General features: G+C 43.3%; 2 protein-coding genes across 5 annotated transcripts in view; one reads left to right on the forward strand and one right to left on the reverse strand.

Moving 5' to 3' along the window:
- The window catches only part of camta1a (calmodulin binding transcription activator 1a), a 929,980-nt gene that overhangs the window by 321,798 nt on the left and 590,230 nt on the right, over positions 1-17,952 (forward strand). The window lies entirely within an intron of this gene.
- On the reverse strand, positions 213-6,433 carry hmga1a (high mobility group AT-hook 1a). Of its 4 annotated transcripts, none has more exons than XM_050064331.1 (5): positions 6,307-6,433; positions 5,246-5,349; positions 4,249-4,329; positions 3,183-3,239; positions 213-2,341 (listed from the first exon to the last, which is right to left on the reverse strand). In XM_050064331.1, exons 2-5 carry the CDS (start codon positions 5,327-5,329, stop codon positions 2,279-2,281), a joined length of 285 nt encoding a protein of 94 aa, XP_049920288.1. In that variant the 5' UTR covers positions 5,330-5,349; positions 6,307-6,433; the 3' UTR covers positions 213-2,278. The 4 variants fall into 4 exon arrangements, with proteins under 4 accessions (XP_049920288.1, XP_049920285.1, XP_049920289.1 ...); XM_050064328.1 differs by having other exon boundaries at positions 5,231-5,349; XM_050064332.1 differs by lacking the exon at positions 6,307-6,433 and adding an exon at positions 6,062-6,207.

Raw genomic sequence — 17,952 nt, forward strand, 5'->3', positions numbered from 1 at the left:
CATGCAGCGAAATTTTGGTAACGTAGCCCAACTTTTGTTTGCCAATTCCTGAGATTTTGCAATGCATCATCAGAAACAAATTGTAAAACCCTACTTTCCATTAAGACTTTAGAAAGATTCAAGGCATTTTGCTACTAATCAAAGCCCTATTTTACATGAAGGAACCCTTCTATTGCTTAGTTGAGCGAATGGAAAAACAAAGCGACAGAAAATTGACAAAGAAAATTCTCTTTATTGACCATTTCTGATACAAATTGTTGTAGGGCACCATAGAAATATAGACATTGTACATTTATATACGGTGTACATTAAAAAGAATGATCCCATCCTATTGAGTTTACAGTATATAAATGAACGGATGCAAGATGTTGGTATGTAAAATGACACCGGTATTGTCCAGAGTAGTTGGAGGATGTGGAAAAACAGAAGACACGAAATGTCCATTGTATGACGTTATGAGTATGGCGAGGGTGGCTGTGTGTGTGTGCGGTAAACACACAGCGGCCGACGGAAACAGTTAAGTGGAAAGAGCGCCCAGTCTATCACAAACACACAAACATTTGTCCATGAAAATCTGAACCAACATTTCAGTGCACCAGAAGAATAAAAACACACCTGCTAATCTACCACAGTCAGCGAACACAGTTGTCAAGCTGACAGGTCTCCCTGACTTGCTTCACACATTTAAAAAAAAAAAAAAAAAAAAAAAAAAAAACCTGTCTGCAAGCTCCGGTTATGAACGAGCCAAGACGTGCTGCATGTGCGCACACAATCACAAACTTGGCTTCTTAGATACCTCATTACAGTCAGGTTAAAAAAAAAAAAAAAACATGAACTTTGTAATAACGACATCTTTCCAACTCATGCCAGAGGTTACATTTAAAACAACAGAACCAGTTAAATGCAATTATATGGTAGAGTAAGCTGTTGAGTGAGGTATGAAATCCCAGGCCGTGTATCGCCTGTTTGCAGTTTTCCGGGTTTCGTAACTGAGGTTGTAGCAGCTTAGGTGTGTGGAAAAACCCAGTTAAGTGGACTGTGACTGCGGGTTCCCTGACACTTAGAAATACACAAACATTTTTTATCCTCGTAGCAGACAGCATACAACACACATCTTCGAAAGACTAAGAAAAGTAGATTAACTGTACTAAGTGATGACAGAAGCTAGGTGAAGCCGTGAGAGCTAGATGGAATGAAGAACGTACAGCCCTGTTGGATAGCAGTGCCACCGACTATCCTCTGTTACAATCAAACTCCTGGTTTGACCAATTGCAATTTGCCTTTGCGAGTGATTGGGTGAGCGCTTGGAAACCGAGGACCATGTGAAGACAAAGACGCCAATGTAACAGCATTTTGTAAAAGCTCCCTGAAGAAACGACACTGATGCTCTCAGCCTAGAACTCTGCCAACCCTATCCTTAAAAACACACATTATACCAAAAAAGATTTGAGTTTTATTATGACATGAAAAGCAGCACACTCATGTTTTTTTATATGGTATGTAACCCGAAGGAACAAAACAGTAAGTCTGATCAGACCGATTACTAACGATACACTTTTACATCTCCCCACTACACGCCGAGGACCGCGAAGGAAGTCTGAGAAGCATAATTATATCTAAACTGTCCTACAGGAAGGAAGGGAAGGTGGTAAATGCTTCTGCTCTACTGGTGAGACGGGGGCGAAATCAGTTAAGCAGATTAGAAACGGGAGAAGGAAAAAAAAACAAACACTTCTACCATCTGTTACCTATTCTCATCCTAAACGCTGAAGCTCAACTCCATCTATAATACGACGCAAGGGATAGGTTAACCACTTCACACGAACACACAAAAAAACAGCAAGTATAGGTAAAATTCACCTTTGTCCAGTACAAAACATGGAGAAAAATCTATATGCCCTACCATCTCAGATGCGGGTACAACAAATAAGTAACATTAAGCAGAGAAAATTTCCTACAAACCATCTTAAGGGGGGGAAACGGAAACGTCCAGGCTCCGCGGAGCACGCTTTTGTCCAGTATAAAAGACTTGTGATAACATGACATGTAGAGAAAAGGGCTGTTACCTTTCATGTATTTCTTAGATCTATGCTTGAGCAAGGTCCATCGTTCTATCCAGTGCTGTTGCATGATATTTGTACTGTGTTAACCCTCCTTTTTTGGCAAAAGAGGGCTTTGTCGTGAACAGTGGTCATGTGGTGGCACTGGTGTTGGAGATACAGCCCAGTTCTGGTTAACAGTAAGTCAGTATGTTGAGTGAGGTAGCATGCGTTGTGAATTACTGGTCCTCTTCCTCTTCCTCCTCCTCAGATGATTCCTGGGACGCCTTTTCTTCCTTCTCCTGTGACAGAAGGGGGAAGAGAGGGAAAAAAATCCAGTCAGCCCTCGACTACGCCCACAAGGAAAATGCCTCTCAAGTGCCATCAACGTTTAGCAACAATAGCTGCCTGTGATTTATGTTTTAACCTGACTGTTTTGCTTTTAATAACCCCAAACACCAGTATGAAGAAAAAAAATATTATACATCTCTTTGATAAACCACTGTGGCATGAAGAACACCCAAGGGAAGGGGTGAGCCATCTGCAGTGAGGAGTGATTCATAAGACTGGTGAGTCACAATGAGGCATCCTGCTTTTGCTCCCTCGCTTTCCCTCCTCACACTCACTACTGCCCAAGATGTTCATTCATAAAAATGAGAGGAGCTGGTTAGGAGGGTAACGTTGGGTCATTCCTTTCTGTGACTAATTCAATCCAGACTTGTTTCAAGAGTACGCCCTAACCACTCATGCACATGACAGAATGTTACTACAAGGCCGCAATTTCTTCCTAGATTAAACATGCTGTTCTGACCTGCTCTGCAGTCTGGCAACTCTTCCTGCAGAAAGGAACTGCCGAGTTACTCAACGTTTGGATTAGGTGGACTTTGAAAATAATTGCTGTGCAGGTTCAGATTTGCCGACCAGGTAGACTTTGTGACCAAGTAGCTGCTCTAAATGAACACACTGTGCATGATACAAATGGCTGTGATGAGTAAAAATGACTCGTCTGAGGGGAAGGAGGCAGGCAGGGGAATTAGGGAAATGCAATTTCGCCCTGCAGACAGTCATACCAATCATAATTCAATTGGGAGAGGAATGGTTTAAACAAATGTGAGTGCTGAGTGTTCGTCAAGGGACTCTTACCTCCTTCTTAGGTCTTCCCCTGCGCTTTCCCCCTGCAGACGGAGCTGCTGCTGCCTTCTGTGAAGGAAAAAGTACATGTTAACAGAGCTGCGGGCGGGGCGCGGCGGTGCATTGTAACGCTCAGAGACCTGCTGATGTGCTCATTTAAAGCACAGACTTTTTAAAGGGGGATCAGTGCAACAAAACCTGTGGCATAAACAAGCCAAATCTCCACTAGACTCAGCTTCTAGCTGCCTGCAGGTGGCAGTAGCACCTCTGAAATGAGACAGATGGAAAGGGGGCATTGGGTTCATTGGCTATTATCTGGAAGGCCGACAGGAACTGCACACAGGGCACTCCAGTTCGCTGGCCACCTGGTCTGAGGCTCAGAGACAGCTGGTGGAACTGAGCGGAGACACAAACCCTCTGCAGCTCGGCCCTCGCTGCTAAACCTATATCATACATGCGTGTGTTTTACTTTCTCCGTCTCGCTCCCTTTCCCATACATAGCAGTGGAAGACCGAGCGCACGGGGGAGCTGGAGGGTTGGGGCGAGGGAGAAAAATCAGTTGTTGCTATGGAGACGACAGGCAGAGAAGAACTAGGGCTGTGTGCTGGGTGGGGGCGGAGGGGTGCTTAGTGTCAGCTTGGAAACAGTCTTGCGGCCTCTGCACCTGCACCGCACTGTGCATGACAAGCTGCAGGAAGCTGGAGGACAGGAAGTACAGAGTGAGCATCACTCAAAAAAAAAAAAAGAAAAAAAAGTAAGGCAGTAAACCAAGGTCTTTACAATGGGAAACCCAAGCCAGGCTATTTCTGACAACAGGAGGGGGGGGGAGCGGCTAAATTGCAGCCAGGCAATATATCACAAGTAACAGCAGGATGTCCTTTTAAGAGGATGAGGTTAGCTACTGTTGAAATGGTCATCAACCATAAAGGAATCAGGGGTTAGAAAAGGGAAATGATTGTGAAGCTGCGCCTGTCTTTCTTGGCATGGACACTATCCCGGCTCAGGATGCATGCTAGCTGTTGCTGAAATCGTGACCTGTCGCCATGTAAGAACATGCCCGCAGACGGCATTGACTTACCTTGGCCTTGGCGCTTGTCTTGTTTTTGCTGCCCTTCGGCCGTCCTCTGGCCCTCTTTGGAGTAGGGGACCCACTTGGTTCCTGACAAGACAGTCAAAAGATAGTTAGCATACCGCACACATCTACATGATTTCAATATTTACAACACTTGACACATAATGAGGAGGAGGATCAGGTCTTCGTTCAAAACACACATGCTCACACAAAGTTCACTTTTCAAGGTCAGTGCAACACGTGAACTTTAAAGACTGACAGGTGCTCAGAGTCTGACATGGAAACAAACTATGGAAGCTGTTGTCAACTTCACAAAAGATAAACAACTGACTAAAACAGGCTATCTGGAAGTGAAAATGAAAGCAGCCACCCTGAGGTGTAGAAAGGGGAATTATCTGAGGGGGATTACCACCAGCTCCAAAACGCAAGGTAAATTCACCATCTTCATGTGATGATTTGTGGTTGCGAGCCCTGTCATGGCGGCCCTTCCTCCTGTTACACTCCTAAGCGTGTTTACAACCGCAGCTCGTAGCAACCGTGCAATTCAATACTAAAACACACGGCTCTGAGTGACAGCTATATGAGCCATTCTGTGCTTCTCCTCGGCTATGTCATCCATTACATGACGGGCAGAGGTGTGTCGTGATGGGGGTTAATGCAGGTTTAAAGGTGTTGGGTTACAGGTTGCTTACACACCCGGTGAGACACACAGGAAGTTAGGTGTAGACTTCTACGCTTACACTGATAAGAGGTGAGCAAATGGTCACAGGGGCTCGCTGCGGCCGTATCTTGATTCTCTGGCAGGGAGCTTATGTTATAGATATGCATGAGCACCTCACCTGCAGTGATATCCACCTGGAGCAGCTGTGAGCTAAGGTTAAAGCCCCCTCTTTTCAAAATGCATGCCTTGGTGATGTTCTCATGGCATGCACACTTGACACAATGACACTTTTCCATGAAATAAAGAAATTGGCACTACTTTACTTACGTCAGAGGTCTTTACCTGGGGCTGCTTGCGGGGTCTTCCACGCCCCCTCTTCTCTGTTGCCTCCTTCTCCTTCGGTGAGACTGTCCCCTTGTCGCTCATGTTTGCTTTGCTTTAGAGACCTGGGGGAGAAATCACACCGGTCAGGCTTGCTGCAGGACGAGGCATCATGTTCACACACACATGCAAAGACAACACAAGGGCTATTAAACTCACTGACCGCAGCAGCAAACCAAAAATGACCGGGGCTAACCGCACGCCGGTAACACGTTTAACTCAAATTAATCCGCGCTTATTTCCAGGTCTATTTCTGTCTCGCCCGCGCTCCGTTACACCGCCGACGGTGCCTCACAAACAAGGGATTGACACCGAACCGACTCGCATGATATCGCTGGGACTCCGTAGGCGGTCACAGGCCGCATAAATCTGCAAGCTTACTGAACCCGACGCTCCCTCCCCGCACCGACCGACCATGTTTAGAGGCCCTATGCTGTAGTTGTTGTGGCCTGCGCATGAAACTATCTCAGCATGTCTGCACGCCGGGGCCGGGGCCGGGGACATATCCACCGACACACACACACAATGGCTCGTGTGTGCTCGGTGGGATTTGGTGTTTAAAACACAGCCTGCATGGAAAGAAAATAGCAGTGGAAATGCAAGCGAGTGAGCGGCGGTGAGAGCCCGGGCCGGAGCAACAAAAGACGGCTTCACATTTAAAGCATGCAGCCTCCTCTCGCTGGAGCTCCGGCTCTGTAAAATGCATTAAAACCACCGTCCTGTCTCACCGAGCATGCAAAGTTTCCCCCAGCTCACCGTGTCGTTTCCTGCACTCACCTTCCTCGCTGCGATATAACCTCTGCTCTGAATTTAAGACCCAAATGTTTCCTTTAAGCCTGGCTGGTTGTACCCGGTTAAAAAGCCTTGCACAGATCTATAGGCTACAGCTTTTATTCGTCAGGCTACACACACAGCCCGCCCCTTTCAAATCCCAGCTCATGCACCGCTTAGAAAACCACCATGAATTACAAATACACAACACAGGCTTTATTTTTTTGATAAATAAGCTTTGAGATTCTTACCAGCAGGTTGAGAAGTTTGCTCCTTCGACGTCCTAAAAATAGCACGTGTGTCTTGTCTCCTGCAGATAACAGAAAAAGGCGCCAGCCAGGAGGAGTTTTGAGGCAATTTAAAGAGCCGCCCTCATGGGAGGGCGGAGATATGATAAAAATGGGCCACCAACAGCACCACGGAGGCCCCGCCCCCTCACCATCACTCCCCAGGTTTAATAACAAAACACCAAAAAGCATGTGTAAGTTTCAGAATATACTTTCAACTATACCAGAAAGTTTTATCAAGTACGATCTGGTGAGGAGGAGGATGTGTGTTCAGTATATCATCTATGTTTCATCGCTTTAAGTCCCCGAATCACCTCTGCCTTATTTATGATTTTGTGGGTTGGGCACAGTGGTGGAAAGTAACTAGGTACATTTACTCAAGTACTGTACCTGAGTACAGATTTGAGGTATCTCTACTGGTTTGAATAAACAGTTATAGACGCCTGTCCCAAATATAGGTCTGCTGATTTCAGTGATTTAAGTTTATTTGTACATACATGTATAGACAATACAGTAAAAATAAATTAAAAGTTAAAACATCGAGCAGGAGAGGTTAGGAGGCAAATATGGCTCATGAAGATACAACAATCATACAGAAAAAGAAAAAGATAAAAACAAAGATTGCATGATTGAATAAGAGTTAAAGACTATGAAGACATACAAAATAACAAATAAAAAAATGAACAAATTACAAATGAATCAATGAAGTGTTCAGAGTCACATTAGAGTCCTTTTCAGATGTTTTTTGAATAACGATAATGTAGATGATGTTTGTAGAGCTGGAAGAAGGTTCTTCCAAAGAGCAGTCCTCTGTATTTCAATAAATATTGATTGAGAGAGGTTTGACAATATGGAAGATAAAGGTCCCTAGAGTGTTGAGTACTCGAGTATTTCCATTTTATGCTACTTTCTACATCTATCTAACCACATTTCAGAGGTAAATATGTCACTTTTTACTCTACAACATTTATTCTAAAGCTTTTTGTTTCAATAATCTACATTTGCAAATCGGTTATCATATATTCTTAGAGGTCGTTGCCTGCGGCTCCAGAGCCACATGCAGCTCTTCAGACCCTCTCCAGTGGCTCCCTGTGGCTTTGACATAAAAATATATGGAAATGAATAATGATAATTTTTTATTATTCAGATTTTCATTTGTCAGTGTTATAGTCCTGAAGTGATTATTGCATTCAACAAATGTCAAAATGTGAAGCCTGTACATCAAATTTAAAAAAAGATTTCACAATTCATCAACTAAAATGTGCGTCACACGTCTACGACCTGGTGCCTCTGCCTCAAAATTTCACCAAACTTCAGTAGCGGTGGCCTGGAGTCTCTCCTGCAAGGCTAGCTGTGTATTCCAAATCAAGAATAGAGGGTTTAATACTGTGGGGACAGATTTATTTGCTTTCACCACCAACGCTGCAAAGCCAACTGCAGAGGAGCACCTTGTAGTAAATCATATTACTGAATGCTCATTTAGGCCTACTGGTAATACAGATGAGCTAATTTAGACTTCATAGGCTGTTACCTTTATTTACGTATGTTTTGCTGCTCCAGACAGATTTTTTGGCCGTTAACGGCTCTTTAACAGTAAAGGTTGCCCACCCACCCAGCAGTATATACAGCAATCTAAACTAGCTCCACCTTCACCAGCTGCAACATTAAAGTGATGAACACTTAACTGTATCAATAACAATAATAATAACTTGAATTTATATAGCGCCTTTCAAGAAATCCAAGGACGATACTTATAATTCAATAATATATATGATTCTGTAACAGGCTATCTTCACGATGAGTACTTTTATTTTTGGTGCTTTACTTTGGAGCCTATCCCAGCTGACATTGGGTGAGGGGCGGGGTACACCCTGGACAGGTCACCAGACTATCACAGGGCTGACACATAGAGACAGACAACCATTCACGCTCACATTCACACTTACGGACAATTAACCCAGCCTGCATGTCTTTGGACTGTGGGAGGAAGCCGGAGTACCCAGAGAAAACCACGCTGACACGGAAAGAACATGCAGACTCCACATAGAGGGGCTCCCGCACCCAGGGTTCAAACCAGGAAGCGGCAATGCTAACCACTGCACCACCATGCCACCATTATACATCATATGATTATATATACCCAGTAAACTTCATCACAACAGTCTCACTTTGCTGTTTTTGGTCTCCACTGCTCTGGTATATTTTTATTGTATTCTTATTTAAGGTTATGTAACTCCTACTATTGATTTCTGTCACTTTCTATACTTGTCTGAATCTATTTCCACCCTCGTGCTGCTTCCTCGCTGGGGATCTTAGATGTATCATAATACTGTATGCATGTGGTCAGCAGTACATACCACAGTCTCCACAGTGATGGAGGATGAACTCTGACCTCCCCCAATGTAAACACAGAGCAGTTTAAAGCTCAGAGAGGCATTTCTTGTCATTTTCCTCTTAAAGCATTATCTTCTTCAGTCATGGATGACGTTTTCAGATTCTTTACTGGAGTAGAAGTGCAACAATTTGCCCCAATGCAACAAGTCCTGTCACAATGTTAAGTAAAAGTAGGCTATGTGAGTCAGCGAAATTTACTTTTTTTTTTTTTTGCCGGGAGATATGTGATGTGGTACACTGTTACATATGGCATTATTGGATTAGGATATTACTGTTCTAGTTGTTTGAGGTGGAGCTAATTTTAATCTACTTCATATACTATTGGATGCTTTAATGTTTAATGTTGTGGTTGTACAATCTTATTTTAAAAAGTAACACAAAGCTACAGCTGTCAGATAAATGTAGCGCCGCAGAAGTATAAAGTAGAATAATCTCTGAACATGGCTGCTGCAGAAACCATGTACTCTCTCTTTCCACCTCCAAATGATGATACAACTTTCTCTCATAGCTTATAGACTTCTCTTGTGCTATCTGAAGGTGTAGTGTCGGCTGTTTCTAAAATGAAATCTTTTATTAAACCCTTTAAGATTCTTTTTCATGATTTTGAAATCACATTTCTGTCTTAAAGCAACACTTCACTCCCCAAATGATCAACTGTATCATAATTACTCACCCTGTGTCACACTGAGGTCGTGAAGAAAACAGTGGATGCCTCCACTGGGAATGAGGAATCCAAAAAAAGGGAAAGTTCTTGATGAATTTGAGTCATACGCAACCGTGTTCAACAACAGCAAAACTTTATCAAACATCAATTTAAACACGCTCACACAACCTGTGCAGTATCATCCAAGTTGCATTTATCCAGTTGTATACTTCGTACGTCCAATAACATCCCAAACAGACCACCCTTTCAGGACAGGGAACTGAACTTCCGTCAAACTTATCTGTCCTCTCTTCAAAGCCAGACTCCATTGATAAAAACAGTAATTTCACACCACTGAGCACTAAAACTGCTGGTGTACTGCTGCCTCCATCAGATAGCTTGTTTGTCTTATTGTGTGACTTCAATGTTTTAAAGGGTTAGTTCTGATTTACCAAAGTCACACAATAACACCAACAAACTACCAATCAAGGCGGCGTTAGACCAGCAGCATCTGTGTTTATCTAGGTAAAATTAGCACTTTGTCAGCGGAGTCTGGCTTTGAAGAAAGCGTAGATAAACTTCCCTATCTGTTTAGTTCGTCACTGGAAAGGGCGGTCCGTTTGGGAAGTACTGATCATACGACTGGATAAAGACAATGCATATGCTTCATGTGTTATGTATGACTTGTGAACGGATGTTTCGATATAGTTTTGCTGTTGTTAATCGCAGCCACCTACGACTTCAATCCATCAAGAATTTTCTGTTTTGGGATTATTTGTTCACCGTCGAGGAATGTGAGAAAAACAAAGGTTCCTTCACGAAGTCAGCGTTACACAGGGTGAGTAACTGATATACAAATGGCCATTTTGTGGGGGAAGTGCTCCTTTAATGCAGGAAAATGGCCCAAGAGATATGTAACACTAATATATATGATAGCATTGAATGAGGATTTTACGATGGAAGTTGGTTGAGTTGGAGCTAAATTCAATCTGCGTCATATAATGTTGGATAACTGATAACATGTTTTGGTTGTAAATTCTTATTTAGTAAAGTGACAGGTACTGACAGCTGTCATATAAATGGAGTGAAGTAAAAAGCACAATAACTTCCTCTGAAAGTAGTGAAGCAGAAGTATACAGACGCATTATCTCTGAGCATGATTACTCAATTACTTGCTCTCATAAGTTATAGATTTGTATTTTGGTGGTGCTTTAATGGTTTTAGATTGCCCTTGTGCTATCTTAAGGTGTTATGTAGGTTGTTTCTAAAATGAATTCATTTATTTAACTGCATTAGAATTGTTATTCTTGATTTTATTCTGTCTTAATTTTGATTTGTGGACTATTTGTGTTTCCAGTTTTATTTTATTTTACTTATTGTTGCCTATCACCAAAACAGTCTTGAAAAAGGGGGTTTATTTAAATTCAATGAGGCTTTCAAAGTGGAAAACAACTTAACTGACAGTGACTGACTTGTGAAAACAGAACATTTTGGTGGTATTGAGTAGTGAAGAGGAGAATGTCCATATTTTTTTGAAAAATTAAGACACACAAAGTAAAGAGCACTAGAGCAAACTTGCGTTACTCTTCTGTACTTTGCTTATTGTTCAATGAAAATGGCTGTAGATTTTTTTCCATTTCCAGTACCTCTGAAGAGCAGGCATCAACATATGTAATGGAGGTGATTTCAGCTGTAGTGGTACACAATATTTCAGTAAAAGTACAGTCAAATTCACAAAAAAAAGCCCCTCGATTACCCAGTGAGAGCTACATGTCACTATAGAGTTATTTCTTGAGTATAAGCAAGTACCTGCACCCCTACTCTATATGACATAATTCATTCCTAATTACGCTTCAGGGTCTGCTTCTACCTTTCCTACTACTGCCACTTTCATTCATTCAGACGCAGGTGAACCCTCCATGTTGCTCCCACCTGGTGCTGATGGGACCACTTTGCATTTAAAATGAATGAACATCTGACATGTATTGCATGGGTGTGGTGGAAACAGACGAGACAAGGTGAAGGTACAGAGACACTCCGCACTGCTCTCTAATCAAACCACCACCTACTGGTACTTTCACACGAGGGTTTCTGATGTAAATGAACAGCCCATCTGGAGTTGATGGCTCCTCCACTATGCAATTGAAAACAGATACTGAGAATGCAGAGTGACCTAAAAGTGGTCGGGATGAGACCATTTGTGCGTATTTCGCCTCTCCATCTGTTTGGTCAGGACTTATCTCAAATAGCAAACTTTAAATGAGTGTGTCAGCCCTGAACCGTTCTGAGCTGCATGTAGCAGACAGATATCAGTATACTGTACATACATGATGAGAGGAGTGGGAGTTTGGTGAAAAGGGGATTGGATAGGGCATGAATGGAGAGAGCGCTTTTCTCAATGAGTCCAATGTTCTGCTCAGCATGTGCTTGTGCCTTGCATGCCACCCCCCCCCCNAGCCCTGAACCGTTCTGAGCTGCATGTAGCAGACAGATATCAGTATACTGTACATACATGATGAGAGGAGTGGGAGTTTGGTGAAAAGGGGATTGGATAGGGCATGAATGGAGAGAGCGCTTTTCTCAATGAGTCCAATGTTCTGCTCAGCATGTGCTTGTGCCTTGCATTCTTACTCTATTCATTTCCTTCCTCTGTCTTCCACAACTACTTCAGCCCCATCCCCCACCCTCACACATCTCTGCCATACCCAGCCCCTGGATGGAGACAGGGAAATAGGTCCACTGTGTGTGTGTGTGTGTGTGTGTGTGTGTGTGTGTGTGTGTGTGTGTTTGTGTGTGTGCGCGCGTATGTGTGTGTGTGTGAGGAATGTTGTCAACCACTGGCACCACCTGGAGACCAATGAGGGGACTGGATAATGTGAGAGATGATGCAAAACAAATGTTGGCTTTTACTATTTAGTTGTGAAGTGAAACAGTTGTCTACAAAAATTGCAAAATCAGTGCGGAGACTGTAAACTGATAACAGAGCAGCAGAGCGGGGTTTTATCCTGCGTATGAAGAGAATGTGGGACATGTCAGCACTTTGAATGCTTTTGTCTGAGTCACTCTCAAGGACAGAATAATTTTACAGGATGGAATTAAACGTCCTAGAAAACAGTCGTCTTCTCTTGAAAATGTAATCAGGTCAAAATCGTGGTGAAATAAGGTCAGCGTTGTCATGAAATTCTGCTCTCAATCAATAGTCCAACTGGTTTTGTCACTTTGTCTCTTGGATTTCGAGGAATGAGGTCCAGGCCCTGTTTAGACATCTACAGATATTTTTGAAAACTGATGTTAATCTCCAAGTTTTGGCCTCTGGTCTATGCATAACAGAGTTTTAGGTCACTGAAACTGAGTGCAGATTTCTTCAAAAATGTGGTTCCTGTTTATCAATGTGGACATGTAAAACAAAGCCTTTGGGAAACGATGACATAATCTCCCATTGTTGCTTTGTGTAATGTGGATCAGCACATTCTCACTCAGACCTCGTCACATATCGCCGCTTCGTCATGGACTCTCCATGTCTACATATGACGTGCAAGGTAGCCTAGGTGCGTCTGTTGTTCACGTTCTGGGGCGCTGTGTCAACTTCAGCCTGTTATCTACATTCTGTCTTTTCAAAATACACTTCCATTTTCATAGGAAATGTGCAGTTTGCATACAGTCTCTTTCAAAATAAAGGTACTAGGTCGGCACAACACCGCATTTTTGATATTTTTTTTCCATCAACAACAAAAACACGTGGCTATGCTGAGCCAACATATGCAAATGGTTTGTCTTCACATTCATACAGGAAGTGAACACTGACCTCCCAGATAAAATTCAGTGATGGTTGGACCCTATTCACCACCCTCCCTCCCACCCAACTTGAACTTTTCACCCCCTTAACTTATGCTGTTGTCCAGCTGCATTTGCCCGCGATGCCATCAGGTGATGTTACACACTGACGGCACCCAGCCTCAAATCCTGGTGATGGGAAAGGATGGCTTTTTTCGACCATTGCTGATGCGGAAATGACTGCCCAAGTGCTAGTATTCCATGACTTAAGAATGAGACCGGCTGTGAGAATAAGCGAGAGGCAACAACAACAATGGCAGAGTACCAGTTTGCTAACGTTTTGTTAGCACTGTTTAATCTAATGACAACTTTACGCTTTTAAACTTGGTATTGCTGCACCACTTCATGGATGAATGAAGGTGTGTGCTGCACCCTGAGTTTTTGCACCACTTCAGTGTCCATGGTTAAAAGTCTACCCGAAACAGCAGTTTCGGATCAGGACCGATCCAACCATCAGACAGTGGGGTCATTTCCAGAGTAGGATTGCTGTTGATGAGGAGTGGAAGTAAAACTTGAGCGTCTCTAGAGCAACATTCTAATCTTTGAGCATGTGCCGTCACCCTTATATCGAAAAGGAATTACGAGTGATGAGACCTCCAGTTGATGATTTGGAAAAGGTAACTTTAACCTGTACAATTAACTACCTTTGTGACGAGGGTTTAATCATTTATATCACGATTATCAAATAGATTTACACCAGCTAGTAAATTTAAACTGAGTTTACGCTAAATCATAAAACTGCGTCTTTTTCACAAACTGGCGGATAAATGTTTTCTGTAATGGAATGACCAGATCTTAACCTGTGGCACGAGAAAACCCAGGAAACAAACCGGTGAGTCAGTTTGAATTTAAATGCTAATCAAATCGTCCAAGAGACAAACACTTCCACATCAGACGCCCTCTTCAGAGCCGTCTCCTGGCTCGTGAACCCTGCTGCGGCTCAGGGCAGACAGAATCCTATTAACCATCAGGGGGGTCTTGGCCCACTTTGGCATGCTCCCCCCTCCCCCCACCTATGTCCTCCTGCCCTTTTTCTCTCTCCCCCCCCCCTCCCCCTCCTATATGCTCATCCGTCTTCCCCTCCAGCATGCGCTTTTGCTCATTCTAGCAATCCATTTTTAGGCGCTGTGTAAACCGCAAGAGTGCTGCAGCCAAACCAACTAACAGATGTGGAGAAAAACATCCTATTCCTGCCTGTGCTTGGGTTTCCCCCTGCTTGTGCTGCTGTTGGCCCTGGATGAGCCTGAACATGACTAACACACACATACACACACGCCATTCACATCCTCCCTCTAAAGAGGAGGGAAAAAAAGGAGCAGGAGAGACGGATGGAGGGAGAAAATCCATCGGGAGGGGAGAGGAAAAGTGTGGGAGCAGTTGAAAGGCAAGGTGGGCGGGGAGATGGGAATATGTGTGTGGGTGTCTTTTATACTTATGCGAGGGGGCGGATGGAGGTTAGTGGGCGGGGGATGGGGCCCGGCTGATTCAGTCCGCTCATGAGTAGTATCTGACTCACACAAACACAGGAAGTAGCGCGTGCTGCTTGTTTAGCAGACACAGCACTGTATTTATGTGATACTCCTATACGCGGGGAATAATAGGAGTTCTTACACTACCTAATTTCACCTCGGTACGTCGGTCACTGACTCAACGCTCCACTCTCCCTTTCAAATAGTTTCATATCCACATCCTGAGATTTTTGGACCGAGATCCAGCGGGTGCATCAGTCATACTGTGACTCAAGCTTGTGAAATTTGTACGGGTGAAAACAGTGCCATATTTGAAACTTCCTTTGGCAACAACAGCCTTTACGTGCCAATAGGTCCCTCTTTTATATGTTTTATATTTATAATGATTTGCTGTTCTATGAGAACCATATGCTCAAGCAGAGATATTACAGTATACGTCTGCTCAGTTTCTTCTTCTAATTCATTAGATCATTTTCATCACATCCGGTCCGATCAATCATGTGTATTATTACTAAGAATCGTGCAGACAGTGGAGCTTTTGCAACACAAAATCTTCAAATCACACTTGACTCCTTCTTTCACATTGTTTCCATACAATCTTTTCATCCCTGAGGGCAGACTCTCCTTGCCTGGCGCCTCCACAGAGAGGTCAGAGGTCAGGGTCAGCTTCAGTGCAGCACCTCTCTAGCTGACAGCAATTATGTCATGACAGATTTTTGCTAAAACAGCATTTTAAATATGTCATATAACAAACACTATTCTGTCTCAGAAGCACCGTGTCCTTAAATTGAACTATTAAGGTCCATGTAATCTGTATCTGTAATCATGGGTAATACGGGGCAGTCTGCCGTCTTTACCAATAGGTGGCAGACACAGATTAGATTTGCAAAATAACACTGAGGCCAACACCATGTGACATCTCTGAGAAATGACACCATCTTGTGGTGATGCTTGTTCATGCATGGTGCTTGTATGTTGAGTGAGAAAGTATTTTTTCCTCCCCTTTAGCGCTGTAGTTGGTAACTTCCATGACAAAAAATGTCATATCTGCTGAAACTGTGACTATATTCAAACACTACTAAATGAGACAGTCTGCCTACCCTGTTGCCATGCAGTGCTTCTAATGGCCTTTCAAAAAGTGAATGAAACAATGACAGTGCTGCCCTCGGGCAGGTGATACAGGACAGTTAAAACAAGGACAAACAGGTTAAAAAACAGCTTTTATCCATAAGCAATAATTGCAGTTAATGAATTCACAAAGGCTTGACTGTGGAAATATGTTGAGTGCAATATAAGGGATTTGTGTGATAGATGGAATGCCATTTTTAAGTGTAATACTGTTATACTTTTACTATATGGTTTGTTATTGTTTTTTTAATAGCCTCTTTTTTACTTATATTTGCACTGAGGAGGTTGCATTCAATTTCGCTGTACATGTACAATGTTTATTCTATTCTAGGAGTCTCTAACACAACTGTCAATCATGTCAATCATTGCTTGCGAGCATCGGTCAAATGGTCAAACTAGGCAGCGATGATCAAATATGAATCAAGATTCTGTTGCTGCATTGCATACTTTCACCTCAGATATTCTCAGAAACATATTTTAGTGTACTGTTTAGCTGTAAAATGAGACAGTTTACTCCGAACAGTGGGTGGTGCTTGGCACACCATTTAACTGTATCCAACATGGCAGCAGGGTGACAAACTTTCTCATTTTACAGCTAAACATTCATTCATTTTCCATAACCACTTATCCTGTTGGGGGTCACGAGGCGGCTGGAGTCTATCCCAGCTGACATTGTGCAAGAGGCAGGGTACACCCTGGACAGGTCTTCAGACTATCACAGGGCTGACACATAGAGACAGACAACCATTCACACTCACATTCACACCTACGGACAATTTAGAGTCACCAATTAACCTGCATGTCTTTGGACTGTGGGAGGAAGCTGGAGTACCCAGAGAAAACCCACGCTGACATGGGGAGAACATGCAAACCCCACACAGAGGGCTCCTCCACCTGAACCCTCTTGGAACCCCACCGTGCCGCCTACAGCTAAACAGTGCACTAAAATATGTTCCTGAAAACACCTGAGGTGAGAAAAAGGCAATGCAGCAACAAAATATTGATTCATATTTGATCAGCGCTGCCTAGTTTGACCACAGTTCAGTTTGACTCCTCTGCTCTAATTGGTTGTTTTGGTGCACCATGGTTGATTCTAGCAAATGCCATTAGAAGCAGTAGGAGGAGGGACTTTTTTCCCCATGACTATCTGTCCCATGTACTTCTTCCAGAATAAAGACACAGCTTCAGAAAACATGACGCATAGAAGTTAACAGCTGTAGCTTTTAAACATTTCTTTCACTACTTGTTCACATGTCAGAGGGGAAAAATTCAAGGAGAAGTCCTCTCCACCCTCCGCTGCCCACTGTGAACAGACTTTCTCTGGAGACATGCATCTGTTGTATTGATGTTCATACCTCTGCACATGTCTCACCTCAGCTCTGGTTGTCAAGTTATTCTCCTGGCAGCAAAGCACACCGGTGATTATGTCCAGCAGAGGGTAGTCTTACTCTGAGGAAATCCGTTTCAGCACCAATTCATCACCTGAATCTGAGGTGTAGCAGGTTTGCTGTCACTAAGGAATAAAGACAATGCGGTAAACATGAATCAATGACATCATCTCATCATGTAGAAATCATTGTGGTTTCAAGACAATCCATCCTCTCCAAACAATCCAATAATGACTGAGAATTTCTTGATGTCATAAAGTGTTCATTTACAATTAAGGCTGTTCCAATGAATCCAGTTTTGCAGGTTGCCTCCCATTTTCTCATTCTACAGTGTGATTTAAAGCCTGCCCTCTAGAAATGACAATCAGAAGCAGCTGAATTAAGTTACCACTTAATTCAACTAACCCTCATCAGGTCTAAATCCAACTAAAGCAGAGAAAGCAAAGGAGCTCTGTCACCCTGACGGATGAGCGTGTGTTCAGAGCTGTTGGGAGGAGTAACAGATGAGAGTCACCTTGGCGATGGTGCATCTGGACTTTTAGAATTCACGCTCTCTCCTCTCTGTGTCTTACCTGATTGATCAAAAGGGAAGGGGACCCGCCTGCCCATTTTCGGGCCTGTCAAATCCCTGTGTGGCAGCTGCAGCCCCCTGAGAAAGCGACTAGCCTGAGCTGCATCTGTGCCGGTTACTTATAGAGGCGATCTGGGCTTGGTTTTATCACTGTTTTTTATTTCCATTGGGAACGCTGAGCAG

The sequence above is a fragment of the Epinephelus moara genome, chromosome 16 (genome assembly GCF_006386435.1).
Source record: "Epinephelus moara isolate mb chromosome 16, YSFRI_EMoa_1.0, whole genome shotgun sequence".
Classification (NCBI taxonomy): domain Eukaryota; kingdom Metazoa; phylum Chordata; class Actinopteri; order Perciformes; family Serranidae; genus Epinephelus; species Epinephelus moara.